Source organism: Harpia harpyja, chromosome 5 (assembly GCF_026419915.1).
Source record: "Harpia harpyja isolate bHarHar1 chromosome 5, bHarHar1 primary haplotype, whole genome shotgun sequence".
Classification (NCBI taxonomy): domain Eukaryota; kingdom Metazoa; phylum Chordata; class Aves; order Accipitriformes; family Accipitridae; genus Harpia; species Harpia harpyja.
In genome coordinates, this window is record NC_068944.1 from 64,006,426 (window position 1) to 64,025,998 (window position 19,573).

At 42.9% G+C, this 19,573-nt stretch overlaps 1 protein-coding gene across 1 annotated transcript in view; it reads left to right on the top strand.

Moving 5' to 3' along the window:
- Positions 1 to 19,573, top strand: part of SLC30A8 (solute carrier family 30 member 8) — a 70,452-nt gene that overhangs the window by 45,737 nt on the left and 5,142 nt on the right. Inside the window, exons 2-4 of the mRNA XM_052786812.1 lie at positions 11,035 to 11,239; positions 15,160 to 15,298; positions 19,159 to 19,312. Of these exons, the coding sequence (XP_052642772.1) occupies positions 11,035 to 11,239; positions 15,160 to 15,298; positions 19,159 to 19,312 (498 nt within the window). The remainder of the gene's footprint in view (positions 1 to 11,034; positions 11,240 to 15,159; positions 15,299 to 19,158; positions 19,313 to 19,573) is intronic.

Sequence of the window (19,573 nt, forward strand, 5' to 3'; positions counted from 1 at the left end):
GGGAAGTGCTTTTTCTCTCAGTTTGTCTTGCGTCCAGCTTTGGATCCCAAAATGACAGGTGGCTAGAAAGGTTCCAGTCCAAGGCACTGGAGCTTCACTGGGTGAAAAAGCATATTCTCACTATAAATACAAAAACTGTAATAATCAAGCCCCAGAAATCACAAATGCCTGGATCCCTAGGTTGCAGGCAATGCAGTACAGAGATACTCAAGCTGATGCCAGAGGAAGGTGGAGAAGAACTTTGCAGATGACCTCTAAGAAGTCTCATGCCTGGTAAAATTGACCGACTTCACTGGCATTTTCAATTAATAGATGCAGCGAATTTCCCTCTATACATTTAAGCTGTCAGTATCTACTCCCATAATGACAGGATGGGAGGTTTGGGGTTTTTTTTCATATTTAAAGTGTAGCTGATTAAAGTTGAAATAGGATCAAGGATATGCTTTTTTAACTGATGGAGATTCTGGATAATAATGACGAGGAGCTTTCATTTGCAAAAGCCAGCGTGATGCCTCACATGTCTGCATTGGATGCAAATCTTGAGAAATGTCCTTGACTGGGGTCATTAGAACCAGTAGGTTTGGATATGTGACATTTTTAATGTAGACTCAGAAACGAACTGCATTATTATTGAAAGCTGAAGATGAATTTATTGAGATGGTCTGAATAATTCCTCTGAAGCAGAAATTCCACAGACAGCTGCTGTCTCTCTCTTAATGAGTTTCAGAGTCTGTATAAAGAGGAAACCCAAGTCTTTGTGGAAAGCGCTGAAGAGATTTCTTTCTATCCTGCCTCACAGCCTGTCTCCTGAGAAGCACAACCATCAGCACTGACTACAATAAACACAAAACAAAGGTCTAGATTAAATGCTGGGAATGATCTATGGCTTTGTTTTGCTGGTATGCACCTCAGGCTCAAGACCCTTTTGCAAAATGATAGAAACTCATCTATCTCACTAACAAGTTACATGCTTCCAGTGATGTGAAAGAGAAACAGGCTTTATCTGCAATCTTCTGAGGTGGATTTTAAATTTTCCTGAAGTTGAGGGTGCTTAGACCTGATACTTTGGCTTAGCACCTTAGAAAGACTGAGATCCATTGTAAATCAGGTCCCAGGCCAAGTTTATTTTTCAGGCATCCCCGGTCTGTGACAGGGTGTTGGTGTTTGGTAATTTCTAAAGGAAGGATGAGTTGAGAAGCACACAAAGACACTGCAGTAACGGTGGTATTTATGGGATGGGGAGCCAGGAGAAGCCCTTGTTGGGTATGAATTATAAGCCTGTGTCAGGTTCCAGGGTGCACAGCTGGGAAGGCTGTCTTCCTTGTCCTTCCTTCCTTCCTCTTGGTGGCAGAATAAAATTGCTGCTTAATGGCATGTCTGGGGTGGTAAGTAATGTGGTAATCCTGTTTTGTAAGGTTTCTGCAAATGCCCTGGGTCCAAACTATTCGTCCTTGGACCTAAGTCTCTTCTCAAACCAGCCTTGCCAGCCATCCACATTAAGTGTCAGGTCCAGTAAGTGGCTGCAACTTTAAAAAACATTAAAGAGCAACTTTTTAATGTCCAGAAAAAGCTAGGAAGTCCCAGGAATGAGTCAGAAAATCAATCTCTTCTACCAAAGGGGCTTATAAGGGTGCGTAGGTGGGTATAAGCACCTGGGAAAAGGCTCTTGAGAAAAGGACATTAGAGACGCAGAGGTGACAGTGCATTGTGGAAAAAACATGTATTTCTGCTGCTTGCCAGCTGCTGTTCAGAAAGGTGTTTGAGATACCATCAGCTCCTTCGCTCACAGGTTCCAGGGAAGTGTTTGCACAGCTGACATAAGGGAGGCAGTGTGTGGATCTCTGATGGCATAAAACCATTTTTTTTTCATTTATATGATGTACAAATATGCCCCCCTGCCCCCATGAATCTCATACAGAGTATGTGTTCTGCAAGCCGGGAGAAGGGAGGGGAGATTGCAACTCATCATATACATATTAGGCTACTCATGGTAAAAAAAAGCTGCAGAATTTAAATGCAGCACCCAGCATTTGTTCACTGCCTATTTCTAATGTCTCCTGCGAAGGCAGTGCACAGGTAAGAATCTCAATCACAGTCTGCTTCTGCCCAGACTATGGTAAAACACAGACAGCACCGGTGCAAAATTTCCCATTAGCACCGAAGAGCATGTCTGAGGCCAGGCTATGAGAGACGTGAGGCTGGAGGTCTTCTCCCCTTCAGGGACCATGGCTGTCGACAGAATGAACAAACTGAATAAAGCAGAAATAACAACCCGCAGTCCTTCCTGGTGAAATGAAGATTTCAATAACCTGTGTTGCAAATGGCAATAATAAGCAGTCTCTTCTGGTTTGAACCGTTAGGAGAAAATATGCCAGCGCTAGAAATAAGTCTTTAGAGTGATGGCTTAGATTAAAGAGGCTTGCACCGAGCTGGGGTGATGGAGGTGTACTTTCCTCCCAAGCTGAGGAAGCAGAAAGGCAAACAGTGGTTTGACTGTTTCCAGGCAAATCGGGCTGTTTTAATCACCTTCGTTCTCTCTCACATCTGTGTGCACACTGCTGCGCTTGACCCAAGCCAGCAAACAGGAGAGCATGCACCCGCCGCGTGACCAAAGAGCGTATCACAGCATCTAACATGGAGGGGAAAAAAAGAAAAACAGGGAAGGAGGCCCGCAACCTCCAATCTGACACGCTCAGCAAGTTGCCGGTTGACATGTTAGTGACGCCACCAGCACTAGGAAAGCAGCTTTCTCTCGCAGTGGGTTTATTGAGAAGATTATTAAAACCTTTTCATTTAAAAATATTTGGCAGAGACTTCTGCCTAAATCAGGAGGATGTTTTTACCCAAATCTGCTTCCAACAGAGAAAAGAGAGTTTAAGGGAGGAAAAAACCCAAGCAAAACCCCACCGACTTTCCTCATGGCTGCCAAAAAGGGTCTTGAAAGAGCTTGCCTTGTGAGTGAGAGGGACACCAAGAAGTACTCCTTGGTCGTAGACAGGTAACACAACTCTCCGTTTCCTTCACTGCCACTGCTTTGTCTTTGAGAGCAATACGAGATCACCGATCTGCCAATGGGCTGCAGAAGTCAAAGTACGGGGAGTTTCATAGTGTGTACAGGGAACATCTTTCACTATTTTCAAAATGTTTTGTCTGATTTTTTCCTTCCCAAACTTTCTTATTAAATGTTTGATGCATTTAGTAGACAGCAGCCTGATGTGTCTGCATCTGTGATGGATTGAACCAATCTAGTGTTGAAGCAAGTGTCTCCTGCTATGTATTTTATAAGCTTAGTAGATTTATTGTAGGATGCAAAACCTCATGGATTATGCTGCAATTTTAGACTGAATTATACTGGTGCTATTGACACCATGTTTGATTCAAGGCTCTTTCATACCTGAATGTCTAAATTATCTGTTTGGTTGGAAAGAAATGCGCTTCTGTTAAGGACTTGGTCCTACAAAACTTTATTCATGTGGATAGTCTATCAGACTTGGAGCTGATGTACCTCTCATGTGCCAGAGGTCCTGTAAGTAAATGCTTGCCTGAGTGAGGAAAGACCCTCTGAAAACATATGATATGCTGTAGCTTGGGTTAAAAAATGAGTATAAATGTCTATTACAAAATGGTTTTGCAGTTGAACTTATTTTCATTCTTTCTCTTGACTCAGACCAGCAAGTATTTTTAAAAGAAAATAGCTGCTCAGTAACAGCTTAGCACCTCTTGACATTTCCATTATCTCACTGGTTTTCAGTTTATTTATTGCTTGGCTCTCTTAAAATGCGTGGGACAGAAACTTGGCGTAAACACTGTCAGTTCAAATGGAAATCTGTGTCTCCATGTTCTTATACTGGGGTCACTGCCATCGTATTTTAGTCATTTGAGTGTCTGGGTTATTATTTAAATATTATTACATGGCTCCATAAATATACATGGCACTGTCCAAAATGACTTTTGTGGTAATATTTATATTTTAAAAAGATCCCATATAATTCTGCAATTCATTTTAGTTACTGAAGACTCTCAGAGCTTTTTTGATAGTTTGCAATTTTGTGGGCACAGCTTCAGTGCTTGAGGTCCTTTGGCCCCTTGCCACTTCTGGACACAAGGACATCTCTGGACAAACCCTTTACATGGTGCGGGGAAGGGTGCCCTGAGACAGGGATAGTTGTTAGGCTGCCTCATGAAGAAGCCCTCGTTTTCCCTGGATCACAGACAACAGGGAATATCCCCAGTGAGAAGAGGGTGGGATGCACACTGGGGGCAAGAATCCTTTGCAGCTGATCCTCCCATCTGAGAGCTGACTCACTTTCTAGAGGGGTTGATTTCTTTCTGATAATTATTTCTTAATTTAGGATTGAAGTTAGTTGGGGTGAATCACTGCAACAATTGCAATTGTGGGGCTGATTGCTGCAGGTACGTCCAACGGGCCCCGAGCTTGAGGGCAAGTCCCAGGAGGGCTCCATAGCAGAGGTGCTGAGGTGGCTGAGTTATGGCAGTGGTAACGCAGCTCTCCAGGAGGAGGAGGACTTGTCGTCCGGGCATGTGGCTTTTGTGCTGCACCTCCTCTCAGCTTTTTTTGCCAGGTGAAATTTGATTAACTGCGCGACCTAATTGCTCCATCCCAGCAGTAAGCAGAAGCAGGGGCTGAGGGCCAGGCTCTCCCTCCTGTTCGGAAGAGCTGGCAGCTCAGGGGAAGCCCTCGCCCCGCTCGCCCTCGCAGCCCAGCGACCCGGGGTGCCAGCGCGGGTGCCGGAGCCAGCGGGGTGGGGGGGATGCAGCCTGCTGGGCTTGGGCTTGCACAGACCAGCTTTGTGCACAGCTTCAGGTGTCTTAAGCCGATCAGTAGCAATAAGCTCATCTTAGCCTTTGGTATAAATTACCACATTTTTCCGTTCCCTGTGTGTAGGCTTAATGAACAGCTCTAATGCTTTCAGCAGAATTTATTTTGCACATAGATTGCCTATTTCTTTGCTGTCCCCCAGGCTCTTTCTTTTTAATAAATGCCATTATGACAATACACAGGGAACAAAACTGTTTTTATCTTAACCATGTAAAAGTAGGAAGTCTGAAAACAGACCCCTTTCCCTGCACACAAGGCTGTGGGGGAGAGTGTTTTGTACATGCCAGGCCTGTCTGTCGTCACTAGCGGGTTTGGATGCATTGAGGTTTCTCATGCCAAACTTGAAGTGCTTACAAGGGCGTGGGCTTTAACTGAGCTCTCTGAAAACCAGGTCAGCTGTTGGCTTGTAGGGTAATTCAGGTTGGAATGGACCTCAGGAGGTCTTTGGTCCAACCTCCCCCTCAAAGCAGGGTCAGCCAAAAGTTCAAACAATGTTGCTCAGGGCTTTATCCAGTCTAGTCTTGAAAAAAACCTCTCAGGATGGAGACTGCACCACCTCTCTGGGCAATCTGCTCCAATACTGAATTATCCTCACAGTCAATTTTTTTTCCTTATATTCAGTCTGAACCTCTCTTGTTTCAATTTATGACCATTGTCCTCATCCTTCCTCCATGCACAGCAATAAAACTCCATCTTCTCAGTAGCCTCCTCAAAAATAACTGGCAGGCTGCTGCTAGGTGCTCATGAACTGGTGCTCAGGCTGGACAAGTCCAGTTCCTACAGAAGAAGTGCACCAGCCCTCAACCGTCCTGGTCGCCCTCTGCTGAACTTGTGTCAGTTTATTGATCCTTCCTGTACCGGAGACTCCAAAACTGGACACAATATTCTAGATGTCGTCTCAAAAGTCTGTCCCAGGTGCAGGACGTTGCATTCGTCCTTGTCGAATTTCAGAAGGCTTCTGTTGACCCCTTCCTCCAACCTGCTTATGGCAGCCTTGCCCTCCAATGTATCAGCTGCACCCCCTGGCTGGCATCATCTGCCAACTTGATAAGGGTGCACTCCACCTCCTCCTCCAGGTAACAAAGGTATTACACAGGACTGGTCCAAGGTAAGACACCACTTCTCACCAGCCTCCAGGAAGGGTATGAACCATAATGGTAACAGGTTCTGAAGCCGAGCACTCAGAACCTCCTGCTTTATGCAAAAAGTGTTGTCTGTAAGTCATAGCAAGAGAGCTTCATATAATCTCTCTTTAAACTAGGTTTGAATTAGGTGTCTAAGATAGTTTTCTATGGTCTTTTTACGGTCAATGGTAGTGGGAGAGGATAAATTCTTCAGATGATTAATCATTTGTTATGTTATTTTTTATTTGTTATTACCTATCTAGTGATCTAGATAACCACTTATCAAAGTCTAGGGAATATCTTGACCAAATTCCTGAAGTTTCCATTAATGAAGACAGGCCAGATGATTTTATTTCTTGCTGACAATAAATCTGTGTAATATTCACCAGAATTATTCAATATCCCACTTCATAAATCAGTGGATATGCATCAGATTGTACCAGCTACACTGTGAACTAGATTTTGGCTTGATCCAGCATGGATTTCTGAATTTCTGATTATGTTCTTTATATGTCATTATAGTGGGATTTTGAATACCATCACACAAGTGAAACTCAAGGCTTCTACTCTCAAGGTTTTTGTCTTTATTTTGTCTCTGAGACAAGAGACAAGAAAAAAAAGGGCGGAGGGGCAATGCTGAAAGCAGGAAAGATGTGTAAAAACCTTAGGGTTTATCTTCATGTAAAAATTTTTAACACAGGACATTAACGTGACCCGTAGTTATTCCTATCTATCAGTGAAGCTCTAGGCTTGTAACTGATTCCTGTCTGCCAGGCTTATACCATAGGCATAAAGTTTGAAGTGAGCCTGGCAGATGATTTCTTCAGGTGGAGACTGATTTTCTGTAACAAGGGTGTAGAGAATATTTTCTTCTTTTTCTGCCTTCCTGAAGGCAATATGAAAACTCTTATGGGATCAAAGAGTCCTCATCAAATAAAGGCTTTCCACCATTCCTTATGCTTTGCAGAAGTCAATGCTTGGGAAAACTTTAGGTGTTTCTTGTGACTTCTGAAGGGTTTTAGCTGTGGGCCCTGTGGTTAAGTCTCCTTTGTACTGGCTTGCCAGCTGGTCCCAGGAGCACACAGTATGTTAGGGGACTCAGCAAAACCCATCCCATTGCTTTTGCCCTCTTTGTAGGTGACATTAGGATCCTGTAGAAAGGGCTGTGTCTGCCCAGTACTGGCCATACACTGTCTCCATTACGCCCACTTCAGTTATGCCCACTTCATCTCAGAAAGAAAATTAGAACCGAGATAGTAGGAGGTGTGAAACAGAAAATGAATAACTAAGATACCAGCTCAGAAAATTGGTGGTTCAGGGGTATAACAATGATACATAAAATCATGAATGATGTGATGAAGGTAAACAGGGAATGGTCATTCATTATTTCTAACAGTACAAGAACTAACTGAAATATCAGGCAGACAGCTTACGAGTAACGAAGGATGCATTATTTTTACACAAATCATAATTAAACTGTGGAACCCAACACTTTCAAGTCAGCCAGGTTTGTGGAAGAAAGATCTGTAAAGGGCTATTAGACACAAGCTCTGGTTCAGACACCTCCCAGCCTCCAAATAGCCAGGTTATAAACAGGGTCTTAAATGACTTGGAAATATTCAAGATTTGTACATCGGTTGAAATCGGAGTGGTGCCAGCATAAGGGAGGTGACTATGCCTTTGATAAATTTTTCTCTGAAGGCAGTTTCATTATCCTTTCAGGCACCAAAAAATTACTATTTTCCCTTGTGAAGGAGATGATCTCCTGTGGGAAGTGCAGTGATTCCACATTTCCACATTTTGCTCTTTTGACTGGGGATCTCATAATGGTCTAGGAGGACAGCAATTATTCCCATCAGCATGCAGATCAAGGCACCCAACAGATCAAGTGAAAACAAGGAAAAGGAAGTTGTAATCAAAAGCTCTTGCTAATGATTTGTGTGGAATCTGCAATATGTAATAATATTTTCTAATTCCCCCCTTCCAGGCATGACTCAGTAGGAGCCTTTCCGTCACATTCCCCTGACTCTTTTTTACAAAGGAAAGAGTATTTGAAATGGAGGAAGGATTATTTTTTAATCTGGGAGTCTGCATGCAGTGTGCTGGTGCAGAGATCTGATGCTCAAAGGCTACATCTTGCTCTAACACACTCAAAAGGGGTTTATGGTTTGACACAGCTGATCTCTGCACGTTAAGCTTTTGATTCACACATTTATAAATCTGTCTCTTAGATTCTTTTAATTAGTGGCAGGTTGCTCTTGGAAGAAAAAAATAATGGTTACGCACAAGAACTGGCAGGAGTCTTCCTAACTCATCGGGCCAGATGCTGCTCTGTGAGTTCAAAGGGAGCAGCAAATGCTCGCCACCTCTGACAACCAGGCCACTTTTATTTAGGTACCCTTTAGACAGAAAACTGTGACATTTGTGGGTTTACGCTGTCTCTGTTTGCTTTTGCATCTGTTCAACAAGATCTGTGGACAGTGCTTTCCTACCCCTCAGTGGTACTCTGAGGTTTTGTTAGCCGATGGAGAGACTTGAAGATTAAAAGAGGGAGGGGGATCACAAAGCGACCTATTTTGTTAACAGCAAGGAAAGGATTTGGTGGCTCAGAAATCTGCAGGGGTAATTTTGGCATCCCTGCCCTGACAGGCTGTTGAGCTGATCATGACTCATGTCGTTAAGATGATTTTAACGTTCAATGCCAGCTGATGAAAATTGAGTTAAAGGGAAATTAATTTTACATGCAAACTATAGAAAAGCATTGGAAGTTAACTCCAGAGAGGGATCACAAGAAAGAAAAACTTGCATGCCCTGATCTCCAGGGGAGAGTAAGAGAACTACAGTATTTTATTCAGCCATCTGGAAGGAATCAGTTTGTGGTACCTTCTGAGTCTAATTCATCAGAAAAATATTGTACATAAGTGACACAGTGCACATGAGGAGCCTGATGAATGTAAAACTAAAGGACTGGAGAAGGACTGGCTAGTGGGGACCCTGACTGCCAGATGGGCAGCCCATTCCCCAGACGGCCCAGCTCCCATGTATTTATTGTTGTGGGGATAATAAAGGAAATCACTGACAAAAGAACTAAGAAAACTCACTGTCTCCAGGCGTCAGGCATTAAATCTGACCAGTTGCTCTTTCATGCAAGCTCCTCACATACAGTCACCTCCACTGAGCAAACAGAGACCACATGCTAACTGGTCTGAGAAACAGGCTGACTCAGGGAACATGTCGCATCCTTGGAACATCTCAATAATATTTACAAAACCAAACCCACACTGATTATCTACAGTTGCAAGGCTTGGCTGCCAAGGTGGGTCGGCTCTTCTCCTTTCACCAGTACCTCCGCAGTGCTGATGAACACGAGGGACCAAGGCATCTGCAGCTCTGGGGCTGCCTTCGCCTCTTGCCCATCGGTGTGGGGTGCAGGCCTGAGGGGACTTTGGACCCACTGACCAGCTGCAGCCCACACAGGCTGCCCAAAAAGGCAGCTGGAAAAAGCTTGTGATTTCAGTGCAGTTTTTTTCTTGACATTGACTACTGCAGATTGTCAGCCACCAGCATGATTTCTTTCTAGTGAGATTTTAGGCATCTTGACACTTCCATAAATAGTGCAGAAATGCTACAGAAAGTCACCAAGATCCATGTACTTCCCGGAGCATGGGTATCCTTCACACACCTGAAGAAACACTTCTTCTTGGTCACAGAGGAAAGTCCTTAGTCAGAAGGGGGAAAAGAGGCTGGTATTACTGGGGCAGCTAAGCCCAGCCCCACATCATGCCCCAAGGCTAATTTCAGACTCGGAAACAGCAGTGGAGTTTGCTGCATGCCTGGGTAGGCTTGCGGGCTACAGCCGTGCACACACAGGCCTTAAATAGCTGTAACACATGGTTATATGCATGTTATGTATGTGCATCTGGGCAGAATTCACCTTTTGATGCCACAGTGCACTCCCACAAGTCTCAGTACACGGCAGGGGATGTTTTACCAACAGGGTTATCACATTTGGAGCAGCTGTGGCAACAAATGTTGTATCTGGAGAGACATAATGGTTTTCAGTCAAGACTCCTGGGACAGGGTTTAGGGTTTAGGGTTTTTTTTTTTCCATTTAAGCTCATCTCAGTTGAGAGATAAGGAGGAGGGAACATCCTTGGTTACCAAACCACCTCAGGCCCTCCTCTGGGGGAGTCTCTGGGATGCTGTAGTGAAAGCGCCAGAAGTCACGGTCATCCAGGAGCTCCTGCAGTTGCAATGCAATGTGCTCAGCCCCAGACCTCTCTACCCACATCCCATATTTTCTACGCAGGGCCTCTGAGAAGGACAGCACTGAGGGTTTGTGGCAGAGCAGATCTGGCTGGGAAATCACCTTGTGATGGAGTGATGCTCAATGAGCCACTTCTGCTGAACTTCTCGCCTTTCTATGAAATCAGTGGCACAAAGGGGTCAGCATACTATGGAGAATTGATTTCTTTGATTTTTTAAGTGCCTTTGAAACTTTTGGGTTAATATTTTCTATACTCAAGCCATGCTGGAAAATTGATAGTTTTTGTACATATGTGGAAATTTGAGATAAATAGTTCTGCATGCAAAGAGAGGTGAGAAATATCTTTATTCAATTATATTTGAGAAAAAGAAGATTTTTTTTTTCCAATAGTCTTCCTGACAAAGCTGTTGGGAATAAAAAACTGGGGGGTTTTTGGTAGAATTATCTCCATGCTATGCTGAATTTTGTTACTATTTGCATGAGGTGCGACTTTTTGAAAATCATATGGTGTGCATAAAATACACAGCCTAAGAAAGTCACCCTATGCTTCATAGACTGCTAAATGATGTAGGAGAGCCCAAAGAGCTGGGAAACACAGCCAGAGCTGTCATTTCATGTGCAGCTCCCCCCCCCCCAGAGCCCTGCTTGTGCAAGCAAGCTTCTTCTATGACCTGCTCCACTGTTCCTAACGCTGCTTTTATCCTTCAAAAGCATTAATCACATAGTTTTGGGGGCTGCAGGGCTAGACGCACATATAACCAGGGTTTTTCTTTTTTAACCTTCTGTTTCTTTCAATCCCAAAGGATGAGGTGGCATCAAAAGAATTTAAATGAAGAGAGGCAGCAGCAGGAAGCAGAAGTTACTGAAGCTAATCCAGCGTATCACTGTCACGGCTACTCACAGGCCTATGAGAACAGAAAAAGGGAACAGCACCAAGCCAGGAGGAAGCTCTGTGTAGCATCAGTAATTTGCATCTTCTTCATGATTGCTGAGATTACAGGGGAGTATGTTTGCTCAAAGACATCTCAGTTTGGTGCCCAGCACAGCCGTATTCATGCCCTTTTGTACGCATTCTGACAGCAGGGACCCACGACGCACTGAGGTGAACCCACCTGGGATAAAATAACTCTCCTTTCTCTCCAGCCTTTAAAAGAATTGTGGGGTTTTTTTAAGTGAAATTATCAAAATATTTTTATATATCCATTTAAGGATTGCATCTGGGTAGGAATACAAAGATCAGTTAATGATCTGAACTGTTCTCCCAGGTCTTTAAGCTCGGCTAAAAGTGGTTAGCATGTCTTAGCATCATGTCACAAAAGGTTTCTAATAAATTGGGTTACATTTTTTTGGAAAAGATTGAAAGATTTTACATGTTTATCCAGGCCAATGAGACCTCGGCACTGATGAAGGCTGCTAGCAGCAGGATCTGATATTAAATGCAACAGTCTTTACAAAATCCAGGGAAATCCAGGGCCAGATTCACCATCTGCTTTTCTTCAGCTAAGTCAATGTATTTATATCAGGGCACGTTTATCTTTTAAACTGGCCTGCTGGTGTGTCTCTGGATCAATGGAAGATTATCCCCCTGTCTAATTAGCTTTCACTTCTGGACCCATCCTACAATATCCAATTTAAGTATTTGGCTTGCTTGTAGAGCATTAGCTTTCATTTTGTCCCGCTGATCTGTTCTCTGCATGGCTTCTGTGATATTTATACCCACCTGGCTCTTTAATTTCCCCTCCTCTGCAGTGAGGTGAGGTGAGGTAAGGCATGAGGAATCCCACAGACTTTTGCCACATGTCCCCCAGGGGAGGTAACAAAAATCAGCCAGGAAGGCCTCTGAAACCCAGGTTTTCCCAGTTTCAGCATCTCTGGAGCCCCATGAAAATGAAATAGAAAGGTTTTGTCTTCCCCACAGGTAAGAAGCGGAGGCACCGAAAGAGCCGCTGCATATCTGCCTACTCCCCTGCCTGCCAAACCCAGCAGGGACTTCTCCAACTCTTCCCTCCCACACGCTTCATCTGCACGAAGCCCCGTTGTTTGTAGGTCACGTGCATTTCCCCCATGAAAACCGGTGCATACCACTAATCTCCATGCAGTAATTTCCAGTGCCAGAAGTAATGCATTATTAACAAAACCATATAATCAGTAGGCTTAAGTTTGGTGAATGCGGCAATGCTAGAGGATAATTGGAAGGACAGATGATATGTTAACTAAATGTTTCATTTTGCTTAATGAATCATACAGCTTTTTTGCAGTGACAGCTTAAGTAGCAGGCTTGAAGACCATTTTGCTTCAGACCATTAAACTTTGACAAACCAGTTATTAACTGCAGTTACAGACAGCAGTCTATGGAGATTTTTGTAATTATGAACCATACATTTAATTTTTTTAATCGTTAGGCTAGACTGCCTGTGCCTGATGATTGACCATTGAGTGACCGACAATTTCTACCGTTTTGTGGTATACAAAGCTATAAACATCCATTGTGGGTAACAGTAAGTCATAAAGGCCTCTTGTTGGGAGTATTGATACAAAGCAAGAAAAGCCTATAACTATTACACAAGCTTTACTATTGAAAATAAAGAATATGTTCCCCTTCCTTCTCCTCTTAAGGGCAAACAGCTTCCGTGGGCATTATTATGCTAAACAGAAGAAACAAAGCTGCACCACTCTCAAAGAGGTTGAAAAGTTGTGCTGCTTTGAATCCCTAGAATTTTCCAGTGATATTTTTGCTCAAACCATCTGTGCTGGCCCTTACTGCTCTCCCAAAAGGGGCACTGTTGGCTGAGCCTAGTGCACCAACTGCCTCCAAAAGATAATTATCTTCTCTTCTTCTAATGCAGATCCATCACAGTCTCCATAGGTTTGGAGATATCAGTCAAACTGATGACACCCTGTGTACAACCATGATGTAAAAGTGCTTTCCAACAATTTTTAGTGGCTAAGAACCAAATGTGGATTTCAAAGTACTTTATATCCATTTGGGCACTAGAAAGAGAGACAAAACCACGCATGTGTCCTCATGTCAAAAAGGAATGTAAAGACTTCACTGGGTTGCTAAGATAAGCAGACTGATATCTCAGAAACTCACCCAAGGCATTAGTTATGCCAGCAATACACAAAATAATAATTTGCCAACATTCTTCAAAGACAGCAGGCTAGAAGCAAGCTTTTGTAATGCTGTCCCACAGAACATGGAAATACAGTATCTAAAATGCAATAGGGTTTTGCAGGCAGCTTGTGCTCTACATATTTGTTTGTTGAAAGATAGCTGATGCCTTGGTTGTTAACATCTGTGCACTGTCAGACAAGCCTGCTTCCCTCTGCTATGCAAAATTGCTTCCAACTTGAGCAACAGCTACCCTGCAAACAGTGAAAGTCTAAGAGCTGTGTCATGACCAAAAAGTTTATATGCATTTACACATGCACATGCTCTGGGAAATCCCTATTCTGTTGAATTTTTCATTTTACTGCAAGGAATGAGATGCACCCAAATTCTGCAGTCATGCTTAATCCCTTTTGGGAAGTAAGTTTCATGCAGCTGTAAATGGGATGTATAGGGAGGCAACAGAGGAAAATAATATATGCCCTATATGTGCAATATACATTCTCCTGCGGTGACAAATCATACAGTATTAGGTATTCTAATCTAAGTTCTGCATATGGGAGGAAATTAAACAGACAGTCCATCCTGCTGGCATGAAGACTTTCCATCTATAAGGAAACAAGAGATATGTCCCTTTGGCAGTGGTATCTTGTCAAAGGTTTGAATGAGGCATTTTACAATGTTTTTCAGGATTCGTTGACTCTCATATGGGTTGTGGTCAGGAGAAACAGGTGAGCTGAAATTAATTAAACAACTGATGAAGGATGGAAATATATTGCCAAATGAAGAAACTAGATGTTTTGGCTCTATTATTTCACATTTCCATTTTTCTACATATCCACTCTGATGAAAAGATTCCCCTGCTCTAACAAGTTGGCAGGACAGCTTCCTGTCTGTGGTCCTTGTCTTCTACAGCCACCGGCAGCTGGGGTAGTTTAAAGCAATCTTTTAGTTTCTTTGGATTTGCCTTTAGCCCTGAGACATGGTTAGAAGAATTTGGCAAATTAATGATATTTGGCTTACTGGGTAAAAGAAATGTGGTTTCAGATAGCCTAAAATGGTTAGGGTTTGGGTTTTTTTTCAGAATTCACATGAAACCAAAACCCCCAAAGTAAAATGACATTCAGACTCATTTTTTCCAGCTCTAGCAGGAAAATTAAATCATGCATTACAGATGCAAAATAATAGATTAGTCCTGTGAACAGAACATTTTTCTCTATGCTCTCACCAAAATGGTCAGTTATCACAGCTCTTCTACTGGGACCTTTCCTTTTATACTTGTTTTAGTGTTGCCTGTGACAAATAAACAGTTTGTCATCTAGCCATCCAAAACTCAGGAAGAACATGCATATTTTCCTATAACAAACAGGAAATTAATCCCATAAGCTAAGTCTCTGAGTTTTTGCACATACATAAAAATATCAGTGATCCATGAAAAGATAGTGGGAGGATGCTGGAAATGTGATCCCTAATGCTGCTTTTCACGAAGAAATCTGATATTAAAATAGTCACAGTAAAACAGTCCAATAGTAATATAACCACAGCACTAATGTATCACAGCTCTTATTGTCCTTAGGACTGTCTTTCTCTCGGACAAAGAAATTTAGCTTATTTCTTTCTATTAATTCATACCTTTCACTGCATGAATGAGGTACAAAATGAAACTATCTTTGAAGAAGACTTTCGAGTTGTGTGTATGATCACTGAAAATTGAGTGTCCCCTTTGATTCACAGCAAAGCAGGTCTTGAGTTTGATCTAGTCGACTCAAACTTTTGACCAGAGCCATGATACAGACATGTGTTTCACACAGGTGGGCAGATTGCCGGGAGCCTGGCGGTGATCACCGATGCGGCACACATCCTGGTGGACCTGACAAGCTTCCTGATCAGCCTCTTCTCACTGTGGCTTGCCTCCAAACCTCCCACCAAACAGTTAACTTTCGGGTGGCACCGAGCAGGTAGCAAATGTGTCACAGTATGAACATGTGGAATGGGAAAGGGAAGTAATCATAGCCAGGGACTGGAAAACTGCTGATGTCCAACAAAGGTCTGCAGATATTTAGAGATAGCGCACTAATGCACTCAAAGCCCCCAGGATACATGACAAATAGAGCAAGCCAGTGAGCTTCAAAGAAGTAAAGAGCACAGTCATCTCTTATCCACAAACGTCTCTTTCAGTTCATAATTTAATATAGTTTTGGGCTGGTGCTAGCTTTGGTTGAGATAACAGCAACTTCCCTCAGTGACCCAAGTGTGAGGAGGACCAAGTCCTCAATCTACTATGAAACACAAGTTTCTATAAAAGCAGCAATACCCATAAAAATGAGGGTCTACTCAATTTATAGAATGATAAAGCAAATAATTAATTTAAAAAAATATGTTATTCTTGTAGAAAAGTGAGATCCTTTAACATTTACCATTTTCTAAATCCTCTCCCTGCATATCTCTTTATCACTGCTGTTTTTTATCAGATGGAAGTACTGGCAGGTTTTTAAAGTTCTCTGTCCTCAACCAAAATCAATATATTTACAGATGACACCTAATAACAAAAGCCTTACAATCAAACACAGGTGCTTTTACAAAAGACAAGACACCAGCAAAATATTAACTATGAGAAAAATTTTCTGGGTTTGTGTTTCCGTTCAAGATTTAGACACCTAAGTATCAATGTCTACACATACATGAACACATATAAGCGCAGGGTCCAAGCTTCTGATATGTTCAACAGAAATGTAGACTCCATTCAGCTACCTAAACATAAAAGTCTAGCGCTACATCCCTAGGGTGTCTGAGACTTACACATGGGAATGGCAGCTATTGCACGAGACCCACAGGAGGCTGCACAGGATGCCAAGCACAAGACCAGGGCATCTCAAATGCCACCAGACACTCCGAGTTAATAAACTAGGATGTGTTCCCAGTCAGTGAATGGAACAGGGAGCTGTGTGAATCACCATTAATTTGATGTCCATTGTCCACAAAGGGAGCTTAGACGCTTAGTTCATACCTACATGTAGGCATATTAATTTAGTTGTCTCGGTCTGGAAATGAATCCCGTGCCGGGTGTCTTAGGGCTCAGTTTAGTTGCTTATATGTAAGTGATTAATGATGTTTGAAATGCCCTAACATGTTCCACAAAGTCTCCAGCTGCCACTCTGGAAGTCTGTGGGTCATCCATACACCTTGTATCAAGCTGTACATGGTAGTACCAGTGAATCTCAAATGGCTCTAGACACCTATGCACTTGAACTGAGGACTCAGATGATAAATGCTTCAAGGATGTTCAATATGAAGGTCCAGAAGCAGCTTCTGACTCAGGATGTCTGTAGGCCAAGGTTGCTTGTAGCTGCAGATTGTACCGGGGAAGACATATGCCATACTCATCCTATCTTTATATTGCTCCCTAAGTATATTCTACCAGCTTTGCTGGAAACAGGCTGCTGGATGAGGGGGAGGTTTAGTATGACTGAAGCGTGGCTGGAATTATGTAGACAACACACAGCTGAATTTTGCAGCCTTAGCAAACTACTTACCATCAGTTGATCCATAATTACTTTTTGTGTTTATGGTCTCTTAGCCTGGGAAGAAAGGAAAGTGAAAGAGAGACTTCTCTCTTGCTGACGTTGGCAGGTTCAGCCATGTCATGTAGCTTCATCCTCAGTCTGTTAGATTTTTTAGTTTTTTGTCATTGCAGTGCAGAACTTCAAACCCAATCTTTTATTGCCTTTTTATGCTGGTAGCAAAGAGAGCCTTGCATCAAATGTCAGTGGCTATTTAATTGCATTCCATGATAGTTATGCTGCTTCTTGCTTATTTTCCCAGCTATATTTCCAGTTTAATATGCAGGTGGGTGCCTTAATAGAGTAGCTGAGGGCAGTCAGGTGGGTGGCAGAGTCACTGCGCACTGACTACCAAGGTCTTGCAGCTGCAGCCCTCCATGACACTGGAAGCTGTTTTTTCACTGCTTTGCTCAGACTGATAGATAGGGTTTGTCACACAAAGACTGTGTACAACAGGGCTTAGGTTTAGCAGAAGCCATTTAAATGCCTCCTGTCCTCTAAGCCAGAACCAGGCAGCAGAACCAGTTGAGACAGCAGTTCAATGCAATCCCTTGGGTGTGCAGCTTACTTTCAGCAGCGTGGCTTGAAGCACAATATTGAATGAGACTGATAGTGTGAGCCAGACCTACTTCCAGGTAGGAAAGCTCTCTTCAACCTCAATTTCTTTATCATCTCTGGTATGATTTGGAGATTCCCAAACAATCCTACACTATTGTTTGCTGCACTTTGTTAGTGCTCGTGGTTCTGAAGAAATGTAACCGAGAACATCTTGAGTTAAACATTTAGGACTACTGAACTGGTCTGTAAGCTTAGCTAAACTTTTGCTAAGATATGACATTGAAAAGTAATATGTATTTTCACCTATGTAGGTAAAAATGACCTCTTACATATTCCATTGTGGAGTATGCGCACACATGCATGCAGATATTCACACAGGTGTTCAGAAAAGCTGTTGGCTCCTTTCATGCCAATGATAGCATAGCCATCAACACATTCAGCTGGGCCAAGCTTGCAGGGTTTCAACCTGTAACTTGCAGAAAATATAAACACCAGGTATGCTTTATGTTAGCTTCTCTCTATCTACTTTTAAGCAAAACTAGATTTCCCTGACAGCGCACTTCCATTTGTTATTTGTCAGCTTTACATAAAATGTTTATTTTGATAAGCATCTGAAGGCTGGACTGCTGCAAAAGCTGTGACCCTCATAAAAATATATTCAAAATCATACGTTGAGTTTCAGCTGCTTTCATGGACTGACAGTGGAGGACTGTGCAAGTGCTTTGCTCTTTCTGGCTATCTACCGCCTGTCACTTTACTGTGAACTTTCATTTTCCTTGGTATTGTCTCAGTTGTGCTCATAAAGTGCCACATTTACCCAGTCAAGTCACATGGCAATTACTAGTCCCACATCCTATTAAAAGTATGCTGCACGTTCATGCGAACGTCCTCGGACCTCTCCTATGGCAATGCAATAAAAGGTGGCCTTGGGGACTGGATTTATTTGAGCCCAAATCAGAGCCAATAGAGACAAAATTAAATTTTGATGCCCCAGGGAAAAAATAACTTCTTTCGTCCTCATCACTGCTGGTGGCACAAAAATGATTTTGTGGCATTGGCAGGATGAGTCCCAGGAGAGAGGAAGGAGAGGTTTTGCTGGCAGGACCTCGCTGGGGCTGTCACTGCCTTTCAGAAGTGTGAAGGGATAAGAGGTGTGCAGGAACAAGGGAGGCTATTGGAGGGGATTATGTCTGCCAGTGGGTTTGAGTGAGCTGTGCCTCTCTGCTTCCCTCCAACCTGTGCTCCTGTGACCAAGATAATCTTGTTGGGGAAGGAGGGCTGGTTCCTGAGGTCTTCACACCATACTGGCAGAGTCAGGCAATTACATAAGATGTAAAAGAATTGCTCTTTTATGCTCTCTTCCCATTACAGCTCCTTTTGCTCCTCCCAAAACTCCCCAAATGATCTTTTCCATCTCTCCAATTTCTCCAAATGCTACATGACCTCAACACTGGAAAGTAGGAGCAGGTAGAACAGGGTCAGGCCACCACACGCAGAGGGCTGCCCTGGGCAGCCACTGGATTTGCTATGACCAGAAAGGGGTTTGGCCCATTCTTTGTGAGCATCAAGGCTGCCAACACACAAGAAGTAAATCTCCTGGCTATAAAGCTCACAGACCTGGAACTATTACCATCAGTCTCTTAAAATTTCTTGCATTTCTGTCATGACTCCTGTTAAAATCAGATTGTTTTAATTCCTAGAAATTCTGGGAGCTTTGATGTCTATGGTAATCGTTTGGATGGTGACTGGTGTGTTGACATATTTGGCTAGCATGAGGCTACTACACCCTGATTATGATATTGATGCTACAGTGATGCTCATTACCTCTGCTTGTGCCGTGCTCGCCAACATCCTGTAAGTTACGTTGGTTTCCTCTCCATATAAATTTTGAACCTTGAACCTGCTGCTATATTTCAATAAAAAATGATAGAGAGATATTGGCCTCAAAAATATTGTGTTTATGAGTTTCATGAGGATATGGAAAGGGGTAGAGAAAAGAGATCCTGCTTCTCATTGAAGGTTGCAGTTGCTCTCTTCCTTTCTGTCAGCTGCCACACTGGGAAGGGAAATTATGAATGCACAAACTGCAGGAAAAGATTAATTTCCATCTCACTT